The 22,304-nt window shown below is 46.0% G+C and overlaps 1 protein-coding gene across 2 annotated transcripts in view; it reads right to left on the bottom strand.

Moving 5' to 3' along the window:
- LOC144139134 (presequence protease, mitochondrial) overlaps positions 1 to 22,304 on the bottom strand; it is a 124,496-nt gene that overhangs the window by 61,683 nt on the left and 40,509 nt on the right. For both annotated transcript variants that reach the window (XM_077671589.1, XM_077671593.1), the window contains 3 exons: positions 11,806 to 11,922; positions 4,763 to 4,892; positions 1,355 to 1,475 (listed from right to left, as the gene is read on the bottom strand). In XM_077671589.1, the coding sequence (XP_077527715.1) occupies positions 1,355 to 1,475; positions 4,763 to 4,892; positions 11,806 to 11,922 (368 nt within the window). The remainder of the gene's footprint in view (positions 1 to 1,354; positions 1,476 to 4,762; positions 4,893 to 11,805; positions 11,923 to 22,304) is intronic.

The raw sequence follows: 22,304 nt of genomic DNA, 5'->3' as shown, positions 1-22,304 counted from the left end.
AGTTATGTGGGGGCAAATTGTGCCTCTGATAATGACAAACCGCCAGATTTATTCTAGGAAACCACCCGAAATTGCACATTTTGAATTGGAGGTTGGGCTTCACTGCATGACACGAGCACCGTGCATGCTAACATTTTTTTTTTATTTCTGACAAACTGTTCCGCCCAAGTCGACATTTTTTCTAGGGCGTGTTTTTGAAATGTTTTCCTACAAAATGTATATTCTAATTTTTTTCTACTACCGGTGGTTTGATATACACAACTCCTTTTTTATCATTTTTTTCGACAACTTGACAAAAATTTTGGTTTTGATATTTTTTTTTACAACTATGATATATAAAAACCTTTAAAAAACTGGTATTATTGGAAATGCCGTTAAATAATCTGCATTTTGTGCTCCTGCAATTAGTGCCTAACCAATTTTTTAGCAGGAAAAAAATATTTTCTTGGACCCCTAAAATTAGTCAATTTTCCGGCGGTAGCGAAAGAGTTAAACCGTGGCTGTGTCTCAAATTGAATTTGACAACCAACAAACTTTTGTTTTCTCTCTACTTTCTTTACTTCCAGCCTGCCCTTCTTAGGTTCTTTTTAGATTCTTCTTTTCTAGTATTCAATCGCATTCAAGAAAGCCGGACTAAAAAGGACCAAGAAGGCAACCTAACATTTCACCATCACCAAATTTTTGTTCGATGGGAAATTACAGTCATAAACGAAAAACTTGTGTTTAAAAAAAGTCAACTTCGAATTACCCGCACTATTCCCAATCATTTGTGACATAATTTGAAAGAGACAAAAACCATCACGGCAAAAGGAGCAGTAACTGGACAGAGGACTCGCCCCCTGATGAAACCTGTAAAGCTCCAGCAGGGTGCATCAGGTGGACCCCCATACCGAAACAAAAATGGCAGAGCCCATCAGTGAAGTTAAAGCACAAGCAATGATACGCCTTCTGCTGCATGTGAAGGGGCACAATGCGAAAGAGATTCATGCCAAGCTGGTCGCAGATAAGCTGGGGCACAGTTACTGTACACCATCACCAGCTAGGCATTGATCTCCTTGGCAATGTGTCCCTTCAAATGCAATGGAAATCGTATCACTGCTTGTGCTTCAACTTCACCAATGGACACTGCCATTTTTTTTCTTTGATGCCCCAAGAGGAGTCCACACTATTATAAATAACACAATTTTTATACTCTTCCGCAAAACTAGAGTGACGTGCACTCATTTGGCGCCTGTAGTGAACGCCTTCTCCAAATTTATAGCACTGACAAAATGGCCTTACGGATGCCCCTCGTACTTGTTAAGCTTCTATACCAAACGCCTTTCACATCACTTATGTAACCACGTTACCTTACCTGCTCAAAGCGCCCAAGCTCAGTCGGGTGGGGTGAGATGTGAACCGACGTGTGGAGACCTCCTGTCTTCAGCTCCACTTGCTGGGAGAACTGGCGGTAGTCCTTATCCTGGGTGCCCATCCTGCAGGTATGCAACAGGTACGTTTTTTATGCATCGGGCGAATGAAGTGGACAATCACTCTGCAAAAATTGAATTCCATAAACAAAACGTGGGTGCCAGCCACTTCACCGAAGCCGGACAAACCTGTCGCACCATCCTTCCTACAGACATTTTTTGCTGATGACTTTCAGGGCATGGAATGTCACAGAATTTTTCATTCCGACTCCAAGGGAGGAGGCAAAAACAAGTGTTGGTGTCTGCTTTTGTGTGTTATGTACTAGTAGAGCCTAATTTTAGGGCCCAGGCCGGGCCCAGGCCTGTGCGTCCACAAGTGAGGCCAGCCCGGGCCCGGCCTAGGCCCGTCGTCTCAAGCCCAGGCACGGACCGCCCCAGTTATTTCTAAGCCTAGGGAGGGCCCGTGTTTGCATGAATGGGCCCGGGTTTAGACGCTGAAGGAAATTTGTTTATTGTATTTGGTTGAGCACCCTTCACAGCGGGGAATCAGACGGAGAATATAGTTCATTTCAGAAGCAGCGTGCAGCACTGTAGAGGCTACATTGTGGTCAGCAGTCCGCCCACTGAGCACGCCTAACTCACCGTGAAGGCGGCCTTGAAAGGACATTTCGGTCGCCTCTCTGGGCAGGTGGAACCGCAAGGCCTCGGAGAGTGTTGTTGCTTTCCTTCACGGTGAGTTAGGCTTTTTAATTATTTTTAATGATCGTTTCTACACTTCACGTCGCAAATATTAACGGCACAGGCCCATGCCTTTGCACCAGAAGTTGGCCTGGGCCAGCCGTGGGCCGGGCCGGGCCTGGGCTTTCTGGTCAGCCCGGGCCCGTGCAGTGCTCTAGTTACTAGGGTGCTTACAGGCAAGCAGGAGACAACCTGCCGGCAGCCCGAGATGAAACCAGCTGTTAGACGCTCTTGCGATGCATCCTGCCCTGAGTATTGCTTCAAACATGCCGAGATTTCTACTCGTGACAAGTTCAACAGAGGGGAACTGTTAGCAGAAGGAGCGTGCTCGGGCTCTGCGTTTAAGAGGGCATGCATCCTCGCCTGACCGCAGATGATGGTCAGCCGATCAACAAAAACCAGTAGACGTGTTGAATGTATTCAGAAGGTACAGGCTGCACAGGCTGCTGCTGTTAACTACAATTTGAACTTGAAGAGGTCACTCCAACTACCTTCAATTGCAGTTTTTGAGCATTCCTGAAAATCTTGGCACTACTGATATATTTTCTTTCCATGCAGTGCTGCCAAAGTTACAGAGCGTGGCAGTCATGTGTGGCACTGGTGGGTATGCGGCCGCTGTGAACAAGAAAACAATGTGAAAGAAAAGTGCAAAAAAAAAAAAAGTGAAATATTTAGTTGACTCAGCAGGTCCAAAATCGTGCATCCTGTGAAAGCAAGACATGGCACACAAAATGGACGACGGCACAGAGAGAATAAAAGTAAAGTAATCAAGTTGAAAAGAAAATTGGATAAATTTGAGCGTCGATGGGAGCTAAAATCCAGGGCTTTCAGAATAAGGGACAAGCACATGTCTGCAATGCCATCACAGTTGGATGACCCTAAGCTGACTAATCATGGACCTAGGGAGGGCATCTGACCTAGAAATGTGTGTTAGAGACATGTACTGACACCTACATGAGTAATCTGAGCATACTAATTACACCAGTAGAAATTAGAAAATGTTCTCTTTGCTTGGTGACGCAAATGCAGGTATGTACCAGCCTGACAATAGTAGTGCCACCATGCGGCCAGCACTGAAACCTGCGATTGCGTAGCGCTGCGCAAACAGATGGCACACAAACATGGGGTAATGCACTTGCCCGGTGTTAGGCCCCACGACTTTTTGCACAAATGTTAAAACATGCACGCCACACTGGCGTCAGACCCCCTAGGCCTAGAACGTGAAAACAAGAGACGTGTGCTGAAAGCTGAGTCACTCTTGCTGAGTGTCACGAAAGCTTGCCAAAGTCGTGAGTACCTGATAATTCAGGATGCAGCCGACTTTCTGCATATAGCAGGGGCAATTACATGGTCAAAGAGTGTGCCTCAAACGAAGTGAAAGTTAGCAGCAGAAGTGTTGCAAATAAAGCCTAAGGAACAGGGACACTGTCAAACTCACATTTTGGGGGTTTTACCCGAGGGAGCTACACCTGGTCTATGAGGCACGCCATAGTGGAGGGCTCCGGAATAATTTCGGCCAACTGGGGATCTTAACACGTGTCGAAATCTCAACACAGGGTGTTTTCGTTTGTTGCCTCCGTCAGAAAAATGGACACTTTGTGCAACATGGCACAAAAATGAAGTAATGAACAGCATGCTAGGAGAACAGCAGTGCCACTTAGTACGATTTCACACTGCTCGGTTAGTGGTATTAAGTAACACTTCTGCACAACATGCATAGCCTTAATTTGGTTAAAATTGACTACCCTACCATTAAATTTTTCAAAATGGCCCTTCCAGCAAATAGTAAGACTTGGCCACACACAGTCCCTTTGTATTTCCGTTCTTGTTACGTTCTCTCTTCCATGGAAATGTTGCGAATCTACTTTTTGTATTCTTTTCCATTGTCACATGGGGCCCCTTTCTGCTGGGCAGCCCTTCCAAATTAGTCTGAAATGAAGCTGCCTGCAAGGTGCGTTGCTCTTGGTAAAGAAAAAGCCCAAAACTGGGTGAACCACCAACTGCGTGTAGCCCAGCATGGCAAACAGACCAAACAGGAACCAAACTGGACGTGATGTCAATTTCGTCCAATGGCCCGACAGCCGACTTATTCTCTCTTTTCTCCCTTCCCTTTTCGAGGGAATGTGCATGTTTTGTTCTGCGAGCTAAGGCAGCCTTTGGTCTTTGATCTTTCCTTGTAGTCGGTAGCATGGTTATGGATGGCAGAAAGCATTCTAAACCTCATTGCAAGTTCTTGTACATCGTCGTTCTGTTTCCCTGCGTAGTTTTTTTCATACACGAACTGTACACAGGAAGCACACTTCCTGTTGTGTCACTCACACTGACTACAAGGTTCAGCCGTACATTCTAGGGAAGAAAAAAAAACTAAATTTATTGTAACAATTAGATACACAATTCTTGCCTTAGCCATGCTCTCAGAATTATAAAAAAAAAAGCCCCAGGATCACAGAAATGACTAGAAGATTTCCTGTCACGCAACTATCAAGAGATAGCAGCAATGCATGGGCAGATCAAAATGGCTAACTGGCAATAAGAAGGTGCTGTGCCGATGATCGCAACCCAGACGCACCGTGGGAACTCCCACAAAGACGTCGCACGATTCACGATGAACTCACTTGGAGGCCACTTCGCACAGCAACGGCAGCATGCGCTTCAGCTGCGGAGGCAAGTGCGAGGCATTGAGCACAGCCCGGAAATAAGTGACCCCGTTGGTGGCCTGCTCTGTAGTCTGCACGTTTACTCCACCTACACCAGAAGAAAGGAGCAGAGGTGGTCTATACAGCTACGCATAAGCAGTTATGCACTTCCCATCCCACTTTTCATAAAAAGTACACCTTGCCGTTGCGACATAACACAGGGAATTAGAAGCTTTCTTTTTATATGCAATCTAATTCGAACAGGTTTCCCAAAGATTGTTCTGCAATCGCGTTTATGCAGATGTGACCAACGAGTGTGCCATGATTCCCGCTAGAACATTTTGTACCAGCCATTATTTTTAAACAGATTTTGAAGCTTTGGCTGCCCTCCTTTGCTTTCAGTGCATTTTGCAGCCTCTTAACAATCTTGTTTTTAGGGTTTAACGCGCCGACGCAACGCAGGCGATGAGGCGCACCGTAGTGAAAAGCTCCGGATTAATTCTGACCACCTGGGGATTTTTAACGTGCACCGAAATCTCGTACACATGGACGTTTTTGCTTTTCACCTCCATCAAAAAAGCGGCCGCTGCGGCCGGGAGCCCCTTAATAATCTAAGACGTGTTTCATTCAGATGTTGGGCAAAAGACAACTTTCGTGGCCAACAGCAGCGCAACATAAAATACCTGCTACAGTAGACTCACAAAAATACAAAGTCCACAGGGACCGCAAAACACTTCAAATTAACCAAACTTCAAATTAAACAAAAAGTACGGGAACAGCATCGTCATTAGTCCGCAACCCTTCTTGATTTTGCTTGACTTGGCGACGTTCATCGTCAAGCCGACCATACAACACGGGTTGCCATGATAGTTGAGACTTATTGTAAAATCAAAGCCAAACTGCTGAGGACTTCAAAGCCAAAGGTTGAGGACTTCAAAACAGAGAGATGCGTACACTGCTGGTGTGAGTCTCAACTGGCCTGCTGCTTTATCAATTGGGCAGTGCCTCTGTTGCGACTGTGCCAACATCAGTATAGAACATGACACTGTTTTTGCGCTTGAAAATTTGGATTATTATAAAAAAATGACAGCCCCCTCGATCATTTTTATTCGAAATAACTTCAAATTAACCGATATTATGGATTCTAGCTTCGAATTATCGAGCAATTTCTGCCATTGAATTGCATGTAAAATTGCCGGGACCAGCACAACTGACTTAAAATTGTAGAGAGTCAACTGTACCATCTGTTCTTGTAATGGCAGCACCCTCTTTTTTATGGTCTTTGCGCATGCATATATACATACATACAGTGTTTCAGCAAACACCTTCAAAAATATTAAATGCGGCTGTTTTCAGGAAAAAAAAGACGTTCTCTTTAAGAGCAACCTGTCAGGTGAAGTGGAGTAATTGTAAGAAGCACAAAAATGAGACATTTAATTAACTAGAATTTACTAATTAATTTTTTAATGAGCAAAGTTTGGAGCCTACTGCCAATGGCGAGTTTGTAGCCATGGAGAAGATGATGCCGTACGAGTTCTTAAAATGAAGAAAAAGTTGTTCTCTAAGACCCTGCAGCCAGCAAAAATCTGGTTTTTAACCACATGAAACCGAAAATTGGCACACGAGATGTACTGGAAATCTAGCACAAACACAGCAACGACAGCTGATGACATGGTGGAAAAATTGCTCATATGTTTCAAATTAGCCACCACAGTCACTGCAACACGTCAGAAGTGACCTTTGTTGTTTTCACTAGTTTTGGTTTGGTGTGGAAAAAAAAACACCAGATATTCTGGGCTGAGGGGTTTTAGAGAAATGCATTTTTGAGCCCTTCGTTTTAAAAACGGACTAGGCATCGCCTTCTCTGCAACTGCCAATGAACAAACTTTGCTAATTAAAAAGTTACTTAGGAAACTTTAGGTTATTAACTACTTATATAATCAGCCCCACTTTCACACTTACTGAGGTCCATTGTAGCTTACGGTTTTCTTTTCTAAGAGGTATTTTTTTTTCCTTCGAACAGTCGGCTGTTAAGAACTTTTAAAATGTTATTTGAAACACCCTGTGTCTGGGACAGCGGCCCGTGCAAAAATGAATGCTATCACAGCTGTTTGTGATGGGTAGTGCACGTCTTCTGCTTACGAAAGTGACATCAGTCAGTTTTGTGAATGCACAGGAAAGAATTTTTAAAAAGAGAAAGGGTTCTTACTGGGCCTTTACATTCGGTGACACCAAAAGTAGGACCGCCATTGGCTGTCGCCATGATGGCATTGTAACCGAGCGAGCGAAGGCAGGAAGAAAATGGCGGAGGAAAATGTGGCGAGGGTTTGAGGGGAGGGCACTATGCTGAGCTCGCACGAGACGCTTGTTGGAGTGTCTGGCAAGGGTGTGACAGGGAGGGCGGCCCGTGCTGCTATGGCGCCACCTCTCTTGCTGAATCCCCCTCACATTTTCGGGAGACGCTACTACTACGTGAGTGGCTAATCCGAACCACGTGCCATCCGCGCGGGAGGTTCAAACATGATTTACAACAACACAATGGCTGGCGGCGGCAACGTGCTGCAAGATAACGGCAGAGTAGAGTGCACCACCATGCGTTTGCTTATCATGCGATCACTTCCCGAGACGCAGCAGATATGCGCCGTGACCGAGAAGACTGCAGTTTGCGCTGCGCACAAATTTCACATTAGAGAGTGTAGTAATCATCAGCGTATTTATTTTTAGAATGTATTAAGCTTATTAAGATTGATGAAGTCAAAATAACTCTCCACTAGAGTATAGGCAAAACATATATACGACTTTCGACGACTTCGCTTCACTGAAGTTACTAGATCTACATCTAGTAAACCGAAATGGAAACTGGAATGCTTGTAGAAAATCTAAAGCCAATTAAAGCCAGGAGAAGAGTCAGCAAAGTTAATTTAGGTAATAAGGAATTAAAATGAACCATAGCTTTTATCATGAAGCGTAAAACCAAGGTACGAGAAGCACTTTTCCCACAGGATGAACTAGCAGACCGGTCTCCAGCACAAGCACACATTTCTGATTGCTTTTCTTGCTGAAGGAACGCAGTTGCTGGTTGTCAGATATTTGTGGGGGCTAGGGCGATATTTACTGCAAAGTGCTATTCAAGGAATGCTCAGCTTAGCAGCTCAGAGTGCTGTAAAACAACAAGTAAACAGCAATGTACAACATGACGGAGTAGGCCTCAGCGAAGTATACGAACGGTTCTGCATGTTGGCGTAGCTTACCGTATAAACCGGAATATAGGTCGAGTTTTTTTCCAAAAAAATCCGCACAAAAGTCACCCCTCGTCTTATATAGCGGTCATTGGCCAAATGTAAATCGTTGTCTGGCAACAATGTGCAAGCGCAATCCGTCGCCATCGCCATTCGTGTCAGACTGTTCTCTCGCACCATCAGGCCTTTATTTGATTTCGTTTTTCTCGAATTTTTCGTCTTTTACTCGTTTATTGTGCGTGCGTGCGTAAATTTCTGTACGTCTCGGTTCCGAGATGAGTGGCAGCAGTCGACGCCAGTTCACCGCGGCGTTTAAGCTGACGGCGATTGAGTCACCGAGCAGAATGGAAACTTGGCGGCGCAACGCCAGTTAGGCGTTTCGGAGAAAAGTGTGCGGTACTGGCGGAGCCAGAGAGCTAAGCTGTGCGCGTGCAACCCCCGAAACCGATCGTTCCATGGACGTCAAGCGGTGCACCCCGAGTTGGAGAACAAAGTGGCGTCCAGGAACTTCGTCCGGGAACTTCGCTCACGATCGCTCCGGAGGCCATGCGCGGACGAGCTCCGCGAACTGTACAATGAGTGGATAGCCGGCGACAACAAAAAGACCTATACGGGCCGGTTGCGACCGTGTCAAGCTGGGTGTCCTTCTCTGGGCAGTCGCTGCCCGACGACATGGTTACACGAGCGTTCAGGAAGTGCTCCATCAGCAACGCGCCTGATGGCATGGAAGATGACAGTGCGAAGCAGTCATCCGTGGACGACTCTGAGAGCTCGGACGAGTGACTTCGGCAGGCATAGTGAGTGGCAGTGACGGACGGGCGTCGAAAATAAATACAGTGTAGACCGCTTATAACGTATGTCGCGGGAGCCGCGAAAATCCGCACTATAAGCGGTACCGCACTATAACCAAAACGTGCGCGAATTCAACCAAATCGCCACGTACCTCTCAAGTCATCCTAAATTTTTATCACCCAAACGCACAGCGCCTAAAAACGAAGGAAGGGTCTTTATTTCGTATTATTTTTAACATCAGCCGCTGCTGCCGGTCTCACACATTGCAAAAGCGCGGTCTTACAAACGGCGAGTGCGGCTTTAACTTCCGTTGTGTTTGTGTTTTGAAAGACCATGGCTGCGTTTTTGCGTCTATGAAGATGCCGGAGGACATGATAAGAAAGGCCAGCGGGATTTTTTTTTACCCCACCTTGCGTTCACGATGCCGAAGGCGGCTGCTTATCAGCGCAACGTACTGGTGGTGGAAATCTTCGCGCGGCTCGCTTGTTTGCGGAGAGCGGTGGCTTATCTGCACAACGTTCTACAGCGTGAACCGCATGGAGGGATTTCTCGCGAAAACGTGCAGCGCACAGCCGCAGGCGCGGCGACGCCGGCGCGGATACAACTGACGTAATGTGTGCGGCGCGGTAAGAGGCGGCAACATGGCGTCGGCACTGGCCGTGAAGCGGTGCAGGCAGCTCCAGCGACCACATCCAACCGCTCGCTGAAATGCCGCACGAGGCGCAAAGCGAAGATGCTCATGCAAGAAAAGAGCTGATAATGTGACCGCAAAGTGGAATATAAACTGCCATCCATGCTGCTTGTGAAAGCGCCCATCAAAAAATACCGCGGGCGGTAAGCCTAAACTAATGTCCCTTCATCTGATCGAGGGACTTTAGCCTAAACACCTCTGGCGCGGCTAGCCGGCTCGGAGCGCTTCAAATCTCCCGCCATTAGGTGCGCGTCTTTCCATTGGTGCAAGTCTTCAGGCTCCTCCCACTGCCACGCGAAGAAGCCACCGCGAGCGCGGAATTGTAGACGCGAGCATGAAAAAAACGCACGCGCAACGCCGACGTGCACAATTCGTGTGCGAAAATGGGCCATGCGGTTCACGATTAATAGAAACAACTTGCCGCGCGCGGACGGGGAGCCGGTCGCTATCTTCCGAGGTGCATGAAGCAAGGGCAGCTGTGGTTATCACGTACGCGCGAACTAAAGGGTGCCTATTTTTTGCTTCTGTGTCGAAGTTAGAGGAGAGCAAGGGGTGCGCGCTGCGTCAGATGGCCGATTTCATCATTTCTTTTTTTTCTTCTGCTACCCTAAAACGATGCCCCAGCTGCGCCGGTCGATGAGCAGACCCGCCGAAAAACCGCACTATAAACGGTATTGTGCTTTGGCCAACCGCATCTTAAGCGGTATGCTTATGCATTGAGTTCTATGGGAGGCAAACCGGTGGTCACGAAAACCCGCGTTATATCCGGTCCCGCACTATAAGCGGTTACGTTATAAATGGTCTACACTGTATAGACATTGTGAGTGTGCTTCTGTGCCGAATTATTTTTTTTGTCAACTTTTTCCCACCTCAAGGTAGGGGGTCGACCTATATACCGGGTCGACCTATAATCCGGTTTATACGGTAGTCGTATGGAGTACTTTGCTAGTAGCGTGCGTGCGTGTGCCCCCCCCCCCCCCCCCCCCCTCTCTCTCTCTCTCTCTCTCTCTCTCTCTCTCTCTCTCTCTCTCTCTCTCTCTCTCTCTCTCTCTCTCTCTCTCTCTCTCTCTCTCTCTCTTTCTTTCTTTCTTTCTTTCTTTCTTTCTTCTCCCAAATTGGCCAACTGTTCGCCTCGTGTGAACGTGCCTTTTATAACTGGTGGGCACTACGGAGAGGACAGATGAGCTCCGCAAGTGCGGGAGAAATGCCTCCCAGTTCAGCATCTTCGATGGCACAGAGAGCATTAAGCCCCTGCTAACGCCTCGGTTTGTCCTTCATCACTGCATGGAATGATACTTGGTCACTAGGTGTAAGGCAGTTTATGCAACCCATTTCTCCAGCTAACGACATAAGAATAGTTGGGATGGTGATTCCTAAGTATCGTTAACGTGTGATCACTGATAATGTCGGAAGCCATAGATGTGTTAAACAGAACCGAAACTACCCGCCGCGGTGGCTCAGTGGCTAAGGCGTTGTGCTGCTGAGCACGAGGTCGCGGGTTCGATTTCCGGCCGCGGCGGCCGCTTTTCTGATGGAGACGAAAAGCAAAAATGCCCGTGTGTACGAGATTTCGGCGCACGTTAAAGATCCCCAGGTGGTCAAAATTAATCCAAAGCCCTCCACTACGGCGCACCTTATCGCCTGCGTTGCATCGGCACGTTAAACCCCCCCAATCAATCAATCAGAACCAAAACTGAAACTGTTTTGAACAACTCTTCAAAAAATAAACCAATAAACTAAATTCCTACCTTAATGCTTGTTGCCAACAGTACTAAAGATTTTCCTTTAAAAGAAAATACAATGCTGAGACAAACACAAGAGCACATGAATAAACTTTTAAGATTTTGGATATCGCCCAATCACATCGCAAGGAGAGTTTGCATTATTTTGTAACACTGCTGTAGTCATTGCAGCTGCTGCATACATTTAATGGTATTTTTTCTTTCAGGCTTCATAAAATAAATACTGCTTTGTCAAGCAGATTAACAATGAAAAGTGTGTTTATCTGCGAGGCAAACACAAACATAAGTTTGACAAATTCACCTCAGTGTCCTTTTAATGCAGTTCTACAGTACTGCAGAACCGATCTGATACTACCCCATTTGTTACGGGATGAAGGTGCAGTCCCACTGTAACTTCTGTAGAGCACATCCCTTCCCCATTTTCAAGGTCAGAACTGATAAAAAAAGTCTCACTGTGCCTTGCATAAAATTGCAACCCTTCTGCAATGCACCAATTATTGTGGAGAGGCAAAACACCGACCCAGCCTGAGGCATCTCAAGAGAAACTGCCCCACTCACCCATGTTTAGATGGTTGAGTTTTGTCATCTCAATGGTGGGGGCAACGTCCTCGAGCCTAAGGCGCGGCAGGCAGCTTTCATCTTCCTTTTTAGACTGGTGCTCCAGCAACTGCAGGCCTGCAAAGACATCCACAAGCCACAATGAGAACAAGACAGTTATTAATGCAGGAGCTCAGAAATTCAGGCCTAGCTTTTCTTAATATCATATACTCAAATCCAATGCGCCCCACCTTTTTTTCAGAAAAATGCTAGGTCTCAAAATCGCATGCGCATTGCAATCGAGTACGAATCAAAACTGTGGCACCGTATCACCATCGACGTTTCAAAATGTCTGCTTGACTAAATGCTGTATGCATAGCCACATGCGTAGCCAGCGCTTCGTAGTCTGCACATGTTTGCCTCTGTTGATTTTAAGATCTATTCGTAGATCTTTAAGGATGCGTGAGCACCTTGTCCCTCTCCTCGTGAACTTGAGGCTCGGTCAAATGCGCCCACATTGCTTCAGAAGTCCGCAACGCAACATTTCTCGCATGTTCCTTGTACACTGTGCCAAACAAACTTCATATCTAGCCACGCTTGCTTGCTTTAACAGTAGCACTGGCTGCCTGTTGCTCCTTTCGCTGCACACAAGTCGCAGCCTTTTGTCATTGTCATTTCGTTCCTTCCTCTTTTGCCGCCCACACAGGCTGAAGACTCGATTTTAAATGCATACAAGCAGCCGGACCAGTCACAAGACCCGTGGAGGCAGCAGCAGCTGGCGCTCCACACTTGCCAACTTGTTTCTACAGCAACGTGACGAGCATTCGGAAGTCTCTCCACCCACTGTCTCCACTCGTGTTCTCTGCTCCTCTACTGCTCGCTCTGTTGACACAGCGAAGCAAAAGTTCGGCCGACATGCCCATCTATTGCTCACGCAATAAAATACAGTAATCCCTCGTTATAACGAACTCGGTTTACTTGAACTATCGCTTTATTCGAAATTTCTTCTGGCCCCAACCCAAACACATGCATTTTAGGCCGCATTACTCGATGCGCACGAAGAGCTTGACCCGCTTAGTGCGAAGTGGTGAGCGGAGGCGTCGCCGAGCGGTGGTGATTCAGCGGAAGTCAGGCTGTCAACATGGCGGGTCAACGCAAGCTGGTGTTTTCCCGGCGATTTTCTCGAGCCGGTCATGCTTGATTCACCCCATCCGACTTTCTACAAATGGTCCAAATGCGTGATAAGGCCATTGAATTTTGTCCCTAGACATTGGGCAATGGCGTGGACAAGATGGTGCCCGAACACCGACACTTGTTCCATAGAATCACCAGTGCGTCAACAACAGGATGCCAAAAAAACTCTTGTGTTGCAAACTTAACGGCTGCACAGCTCAGGAAAAAATTGTCCAGTCATCATGCAAAGCCCCCAGTGTAAAACCGGTCGGTTTTCATGATTGCTCTGAGTACCCACAATGAGTGGTTAATCGTTTTTCGGCTCAACAAACACAACCTCAAGCTCGAGCCACTGCGTTTGCGGCGCTTTCCAGTGCGAAACTCTCGTAGCGTTCCGTGACGCCCGCACGCCCCCTATAAAAGTGGCCGCTGCCACTGCCCCTTTTATGTGCGGCGACTGCAGCGTCATGCAATGCTTGGCCAAATTGGAGCAGCGGTTGCTCACGCATAGCAAGAGCTTGAAACAGCCAAAGCTCGCTGCCTTTTTTGCACCTGATTAAAGTTTTGCTTCACGGAATACATTGTGTTTTGATTCCTCACAGCTGTGGCACAATTAAAGCTCAAATGTTTTAGCTTTTCTCGAGTTGTTGCTTATATCGAAACACTGCTTGTAACGAAATTTTTGGCCGTCCTGCTGACTTCGTTATAACGAGGGAATATTGTATGTTCTTTACAAGGAGTGCGAACTAATTGGGCACCAGATGCGTCACACGTTCTTGAGCACCTGCGAGCAGCTGCCACACCCTTGCACCGGCTTGCCCCACTAGTAGCGACAGGCTTTCCTGCAAGGCGCTGGTGACGCGCAGACACAGGGCAAGAGGAAGAAGGTGTTCATGGAGCCCCATTTATCACATTAGCATTGGGCCAACTACACCCTGGAGCTTCTCTCCACATCATGATAACATGGTTGCACTGTGGTCAAGCTGCTCCTGCCAACACTCTCTAGAACAAGAAAGACCCACTGCGCACTGACCTAGTCCCCGAGGCCCCAATTTTGCATACCTCACTCTCATTCGCCCTAAAATTGAATACGCATCTGCCATCTGGGATCCAAGTCAAGAATACATTATGCGTGATATTGAATCCCTGCAAAACCGTGCTGTTCGTTTTATTTTTTCTGATTATTCCCCATACGCAAGCGGCACAGCGCTGAAAAATCGCGCCGAGTTGGCTTCATTATCACTTCGCCGCCGGCATGCTCGCCTAACACTTTTTCATAAACTGTATCATCATGAGCGCCTTCGTGACGATTTTTTTCACTCACCCACTGTTACATTTCCACGGCGCGATCATTCTTGTAAAGTTAAGTGCATCACTTGCCATTCATTTACGTTCGCAAACTCATTCATTCCGCGTACAATAATAGACTGGAATAACCTACCACAGCACATTGCCACAGAAGCTAACCTAACAAAATTTCAAGACTTTTTAAAAAATGAAGTGACCTAATTCTGTTCTTGCTTGCATATACTGACCTTTTTTTTTTTTTTTTGCTGTGATGTGCTTGCCTTGTAGTTATATGTTTTTTGTAGTTATGTGTTTTAAAAATTCTTATTGCTTGTATTTTTTTGCTACGTTTGTAATTTATCATTCTGTTGGCACCCATTCATGTTACGTTTGATGTATGCACATGCTCCCCCCTATATAATACCCTCCTACGGAGGGCCTTTAGGGGTACCTGAATAAATAAAATGATCATCTTTTTTTCAACCGATAATGTTTTTTTTTCTACATATGACATAGGAAAAATGACGAACTTGTCTAGCTTTGTGCGCCTAGACACTGAGATAAGGCTTTCATGACAAAACAGCATTGACAGTGTAGCACTCGTACAGCTAGTCAGCCAGCCACGGTACATCTTCATTACCAAGCACTTACCTATGCCAATTTGGTATGCTCTCTTTTTACACGTTTATATTCAGCACGAAATGCTCTTTGCCGAACCGATATTTAAGATTAATATGCAGCGTGCATGCTGAGACATCTGCGGCACAAGTGTGTTTATTTTTGAAGAAAAATTCGTGTTGAGTGCCGGGAAAGGGACCACCACATCATAAGAGCATGGGGTTTATAGTGAGGCATGTCTTGCGTTGCCCTATACAGCGAGTTTGCTTGCTAGAACTGACACAAACGTTCGTGAAACTGCCTTTTGCAACTTGTCAGAACATATACTACCTTAAAGGAGCCATGAAGACAAAATACAAGTTTGTGTTATTCAAAAGATTTCGTGTTTTGTAGTGCCCCTAGCGCTTCGAATGCAAACGCTGCTTTATTCACTGAGAAATTAATCAGTTTATGTTAAAATTTTGATTTTCCCGCTAAATCGTGTGTTTTCGTAGCTGCAATGACATCACAGACCGTTCTGCAGCCTAGGATCCCTTGATTCGCGATCCGCCGTACAAGGTAGAGACATACACGCTGGGGCCGCCATTTTGGATCGCTCGCTCGCCGCCGAAGCAAGTCATTGTATCAAAATCGCACTAAAAGTACCGCCGCAACGCGGTTAACTGGCGAAGTTTGAATCAACTGATTTGTTTCGCGTTGCTGGGTCGCGTGGGAAATGAAACAAACAACGCGCTGAGCACGTTGACCCAATCGCAGAGGCACGGGACCGTTCAAAGGGTGTCTCCACCCTGTACGGCAGAGTTGGTTTCGAGGTATTCGCGCGTTTGTTTACACTACTGAACCTAGATGGCGCCACCATACCGTGGCGTGTCGTTTTCTGCCTTTTTTTTCGTTCTGGGAGAAAATCGTTTCGTGAAACACACTGCTCGCTCGACAAATATGTTCACGTAAGACACCGTCGCGTCAATCAATCGGCCAGTGTCGTCTGAGACAACCCCAAAGCCCCGCAGTCCTGTGCAGCTAAACAAGAATAGTGCGCGCAGTACCAACAACAGCAGTACGCAGCGGTACTTCTATCTTTACATGTGCTTTCGTAACTTACACTTACCACCATTCTTACGGCTTTAAAAAGAATGTGCCCTAAATTTAAGGCAAATAGCTCGTTCGGCAGGCTTATACACTGCCTAATTTTCGTTTACTTTTGGCCCTCTGCCAATCGCAGAGCTGTCTCGTGTGACATCATAGGTTCTGTTGCGGGAAATGAGCTGGTGGGTCGCATGACCATTCCCGTTTTTCCTAATTATGTAGCTTATTTGAGCGAAGTTTACGTTAAAAGTGGTGTCAGTATGATTCTAACGAGGCAATCTTTTGAATGAACCGAACTTGTGTTTTCTCTTCATGGCTCCTTTAATTACGCTAACATTGCAACATCTGTGCTCGTGGTCACCACATGAGACGGAAGTGGCCCTGATATAAAATACAGCAAGATAGCTTTTGTATGCTTGTTTTATGCCATTGCAAAAATTTTGCAAACCATTTCAAACAAACTATTTATTTTCTACAGGCTACTACTATTATAGAAACGTGCTTGATAAACTGTACATTTCAGTTTTCTTGTTGGGAATCGCTGAATATTTGCTTTAATTCGCAACTATTCTAAAAGCTTCATTATTCGCTTTGTTGGACTCATTATTAGCTTCAGAAGCAAAATTCATTATTCGCCCCCCTACTTGTAATCCTAAATTTCAATATTCAGTGAAAGCCGCCAGGTTGAAGGCTACAGTGATAAAATTATGCCCCATTTGTAGTTGTCTCATAAAGTGCTGCAATGATGTCACACTTGTTTCTAATAATGCAAATTGAGGCTTCCTAAGTCTCCCAAAACATTTACATTAACTTGTTTCTTGGTTAATACAATCTTCTGTTTGTTCACAGCCAGTTTAGACATGCCTGCAATTCACTAACTGCTGACGTGCAGACTTGCCAACCCCAGCCGACATTACCGAATTGGTGAGGAGAATGGTGCAAGGAAAATGGCACTTTTGAATTCCATTTTCTCCGAAAAAATGTGTGTCAATCTGCCGAACAAACTCGGAACATAAACTACCCACATTCTGGACTTTAACCTAATGAAGTAATTATTAAGCCATGTTTACAACTCTCCTGAGTGTTCCTTTATGTGCCCTACAAAAAAAGTACATAAAGCGGCCTTTGCTGAAAAAAAAAGACAGCATAAGAGGTGTTGCAACAATGAATGAGTGTCCTTGAGCATTTTTACTGAGCCAACTGTTTCTTCATTTGAGCTCAAACCTTACACGACGGTGGCATTTTGTGGTCTATTTTGTTTAACGCACCAAGGAAGGTGACAGCACTTACCGCCTTATTTATTAAATGACTAAAAACGACTGTTAACCATAGAAGAGCAGACTTGGAAAATCTTGGAAAAATGACCACCTTAGAACAAAACAAAACATGTGATCTTGGTTCGCGTGGGGGCATAGCCAAATGCAGAGGCAGATGAAAAATTACTTTTTAACAGCGAACCTGTTGAGCAAATGGTTTGCGTATTGTGCCCGCAATTAAAAATACTACAGTCAAATCTCGGTACAACGAACACCACATTAAAAAACTTTTCAGATCAACGAACACTTGAAAAAAATTGCACGCTAACTGTTTATAGCTTTAATGAAAAATTATTTCACTACTACATGCTACAGAATAGCAAACTTTTCAAAATAACGATCGTTTTATTTAATTCCGTGCCATATTAACAACGTCTCAGTGCTACAAACTCATATTCTGAAGTCCGGGGATTCTTAGATTTCATTGAAGCTGTAGGCTAGCAGACGACACGGCAAAGCGCAGTAAGCAGATGCTGGCACCTTGCTCCACGGAAAGCGTGAGCCAATGACAGAGGAGAAAAAGGAAGGTGAGGAGCAGTAGACAAAAAATTAAAAATGAAGGGTGGGCAGCCTTTTTAGGCGACGGCGCTTCAGGTTTTATGGGTGCCATAGAGCGCGGAGGCATGCGCGGAGGTTATCTGAGCGTGGGCTCAGAAAACCCAATACAGTTTACGCTCGTTACGGCGGATCCGGCAACAACGGACTTTCAGTTACAACAGACCATTTCTGTTTGTTTGTCTGGTCCCCATGCATTTCAAAATGGAGTCCACTCCGCTCATAATGGACCTGGCTAGAGCAGACTATCGGCTACAACAGACTAAATTTTAGGCGAAAATTGTTTCGACTGAATGTTTATAGCGGACTTCCGCGGGGCCGGCATCCGATGTGCTTTTTCTTTGTTTATTTTTGCAAGAAAACTGTTATGTCTGGCAACATTGCTGGCAGCCGGATCGTTGGCGCAGCCAACCCAAGCCAGTGCCAGTGGCTTTTTTTTGTGCGACCAGCGGCATGAGCGGCAGGGTAGCTGATTTCACTGTCGGAAAAATTAAGCGTAATTAACGCTGTTGAACATGGGGGAAAACAGGCCGACATCGCCAGAAGTACAGGCCTGTCTAAGCAGACGGTCCACTCTACCGTCAAGAACAAAGCCACTGCCGATAAACACGACTCCGGTGAGATTGAAAACAGGCCTATCGAATACTCGAAGTGGTGCACTCGGGGGCGAGTCTGCCCTCGTCAGTTTTTTTATGTAATAAAAAACTCTGGTTCAGTGAAGTTCGGCTTTTATTATTCCCACGCATGCATCGTTCCCGTTCCGTTCTGTGAAAAAGGTAAGAAATGCCTCAAGCAGGGGGGTTGTTCCCCATCCATTGTGTGCAATCTGCCGGTAACCGTGCGCAGTCACCCTGGTCCAACTTTCGATTTCACAGCTGTCCGTCATCAGATTATTTCATTACAGCTGTTTCAATGACCAGACTAAAATCGCTAAAAATGTGGAAGCCGCCTTGAGGGAACAGGCAGCGATCCGATTTGTTTGACGAACCGTTTCGGGAAAACCTGCCTCGACGTGAGGGGATTTAAAAGAGCCTAGCTAATGCTGATGGCCACGAATGATGTTTTATAGCTGGTTTATATGATTGCGCCTAGTTATATTCTTGCTTTATTTGCTCAGCTTATCATGCGTCTTTACACGCTTGACCGCATGCGCTAGGCCTTTTCCAAGTGCCGGTGCTAAGCTTTGGGAACAGTGTTTATGCGATTCTTTGCCCTCGCGCGAACACTGTGCAGAGGTACTGCAGGCGTGCAGAAAGAACAAAGTGTATGTACTATGCATATGCAATATCGGTCAAAGTACCCACCACTTTAGGGCTCACATTCCTCCCGCTACACCCCCTCCCCCCCTTCGGATACTGCATACCTCGGCTACAGCGGACGTTTTTTCCCAGATTCAGAGGGTCCGCTGCAACGGGCGTAGACTGTACAATGTGGGAGGAGAAAAACGAAACTCAGAAAGGAACTTTTTTTTTTTTTTCCGCCTATGGTTTTCGGATGCCACAGACAGGGCAGAAGCCCGGCTTATACCAGTGAGACAACAAGATAAGAACGCAAGCCGGCCTTTTTTTTTTTTTTTTTCATCCACAACTTGCGTTCGCGATGCTGAAGAGGGGTGTTTATCAGCACAATGTGCAAGTAGTGGAAACCTCCGGCGTCGCTTGGCTTGCTATCTCCTGATGTCCGAAACAGGGAAATGGTGGTTGCTTATCTGGATACGGTTCTAATCGCAACAACTTACCACCCCGCCCGAGGTTGGTGAGGGGGGGGGGGGGGGGGGCTCGCTTACTTAAGAGGTGTGTTGAGAGCAAGGGCACTTGTGGTTATCACGCGAGTGTAAATGGAACAGACAAACTAAAGAGTGCCTATTTCCTTTATATTCTCTACGTGTCTAAGTTAGCGGAGAGAAGGGAACGCGGGTTGCTCCAGATGGCTGAATCCATCTTCGTTCTTTCTTCCTTTCTTCTTTCTTTTTTTTTTTTTTTTTTTGCGACCCTAAATGGTGCCCCAGCTGCACCGCTCGATCAGTGGACCCCCCAAAAAACCACACTATAAACGGTTTTGTGCTTTGGGCTACCATATTAGAAGTGGTACGCTTACGTATTGAGTTCTATGGGAGGCCTACCAGTGGCCAGGAAAACCCAAGTGATATCCGCACTACAAGCGGTTATGTTATAAGTGGTCTACACTGTAATTTGTTGTCTTAAATTTTGCAATTTTCACTACAACGACCTTTCAGAATAACGATCAATTTGCCACGGCCCCCTGAAGTCCGTTATACCGAGATTTCACTGTACCATGAAAATGCTGAGCGCTTGTGCACACGTGCCTCAAACACACATTCGTCAAGCCAAGCATAGCCACTTAGGGAAATTGGCCAACACTGGCCACAAAAAACTTCAGCGTTCGCCGTATCGCGGCAACACTTGCTCGGAATGAGAAAGAAACGTCATAGCGTACGCCCCTTGTTCGTTTGTCCTCGTGTGGTCATGCGCATGTGCTCTGTACCATACAAGAGCCCCGACGTGAATGTCGAAGCTGCTGTAGGTGATCATCGACTCCACACGGCCCGGTCGCGGATAGTTTGCACGGCCGAGGAAGAGGCCGCGCTTCAAGAGGCTCGACGTGCAAAGCATCCGCTAGAGACGATAAGTTGTGCTTGCGGAGTGGCGTACGAAAACATCGACCAAAATGACAAGCTCACTCCGGCCTCGCTCAACATAAGGTCATTGAAATGTGACGCCGCCGATGTCAACCACGACACCACAACGATACTAAAACTCAGCTTTGTACCGTCAATGATCACCTATAACAGCTTTGGCATTCAAGTCTTGTACGTGAGTGCAAGCTTCCATGAATTTTTTTTGCCGTTAATTTGGAATGATCCCACAGAGTTACTTTTGAGTGAATACGAACTGTAATAAAATATTTATAGCCTCCTGAGAAATGCTTGTGCATTTCGCTGTCAGAATGTCAGGTGGTGTTGCCATTCTAGGTGGTCATTTTCCCAAGATGGCCACACACTGTTTCATATACGATTTCTAAATAAGCAGGTACGTGCCATCTCTTTTCTTGGTGTTACACAAATAAGACCACAAAATGAGACCTTTGTGTAGAGTTTGAACATAAAAAAAAAATGTATTTTGTTTCGTAAAACTTTTTAAGGACGCTCATTTATTGCTGTAACAACCCTGTGCACTGAAAGTGCACGCCCTATGAAGATTGCCTTTCTGAACGCACTGAATACATTACCAGTATAAAAGAGATATGCATGTTTCACTGCTTCAAAAATAGGCAAATGCCTAGAATTCTGAGAACCTAGGGTCTGTCGTGCCCTTTATATAAAGTACATAGTAGCAGTGCGGTTGAGCTTGGTTGTAACAAATTTCACTAACAAAATTTTGCCTGTTGCAAATGAAGAGGGAATGATCTTCCCGACAGGCATTGTGGCAATGACAGCCTATTTACTAGAAACTTTACCAAACAAACCCCACATGAGAGTCAGATTTACTACAACTAAACTCAACCTTAGGCATGAGTTTCCTCAAGGATGCACAACTGCAATCGCACGTGGAAGCTTCTATAACTTTGCGCTTATTGGCCAATGCTTGGCCAAATGCTTATCAAACTGTTACCATTTATGGTCAACACAAACAAACAAAAAGAGACTGTAGCAAGCTGCCATCCAAACCAGTAGACATTCCTCCCTCCACAACCATCATGGCCTTGAAAAAATGCAGTCCCCATTCGCAGGGCTCAAACTGACTCCTTGTGTATCCCTCTAATAAAGCACCACATAGCCAAACCAACAACACGGAACCCTCTCTGCCTGCACTGTGAGCAATATTCAATGGCCTGCCACCCACTGCTGAACCGCCTGCCTCATTTCCCTTCGCTTGTGCCATAACCCCTCATGGGAGAGGAAGCTCGCCCCACAAGGGCACCAACAACCGGGACTACAGTGCCCGCTCCTCAAACAGATCCAGGGGGCTAAGCGTGATCTCCTTGAGACTAGCAGTCGGGGGTACTCGCAGCAAGGTTTCAAAATGAAACGCTTACTCCACTCGTGTGGCTACTCCTTGCAACAGCGAGAAACAGGAACACACTTTCTGCCCGATGCTTGCAAAGCAAACTATGAAATCACAGAAAATAAACTATGAAAGTTCCACACATGCACTGGTGCAAAACAAAGCTAAGAGGCCTCGTTAAAGCACTTCAACTATAACCACCCCTGCTTTGCTCGCAATCAGTAAAACTGTACGCCGAAATCACTAATCCTGCCCCAAAAGGTCCTGCTTACCAAGCTAATCAAGAAGCGCTCTATTTTCTTCCAATGAAGGTAATATCCTCTCCCTTGAAGAAAATAGAAAGAGTGGCACTTACACTTACACAACCATCAACAATCTTTGAAACAGCACTTCTTTGAGGCAACGACAACAACAAAATGGTGCATCACTATACCGTACACGCATCTACCACTGTTTCTCA

The sequence above is a fragment of the Haemaphysalis longicornis genome, unplaced genomic scaffold (assembly GCF_048455015.1).
Source record: "Haemaphysalis longicornis isolate Haplotype H1 unplaced genomic scaffold, Haemaphysalis longicornis Haplotype H1 scaffold_1, whole genome shotgun sequence".
Classification (NCBI taxonomy): domain Eukaryota; kingdom Metazoa; phylum Arthropoda; class Arachnida; order Ixodida; family Ixodidae; genus Haemaphysalis; species Haemaphysalis longicornis.
The sequence above is the reverse complement of the archived record's forward strand: the minus strand, read 5'-3'. Positions and strand labels throughout refer to the sequence as shown.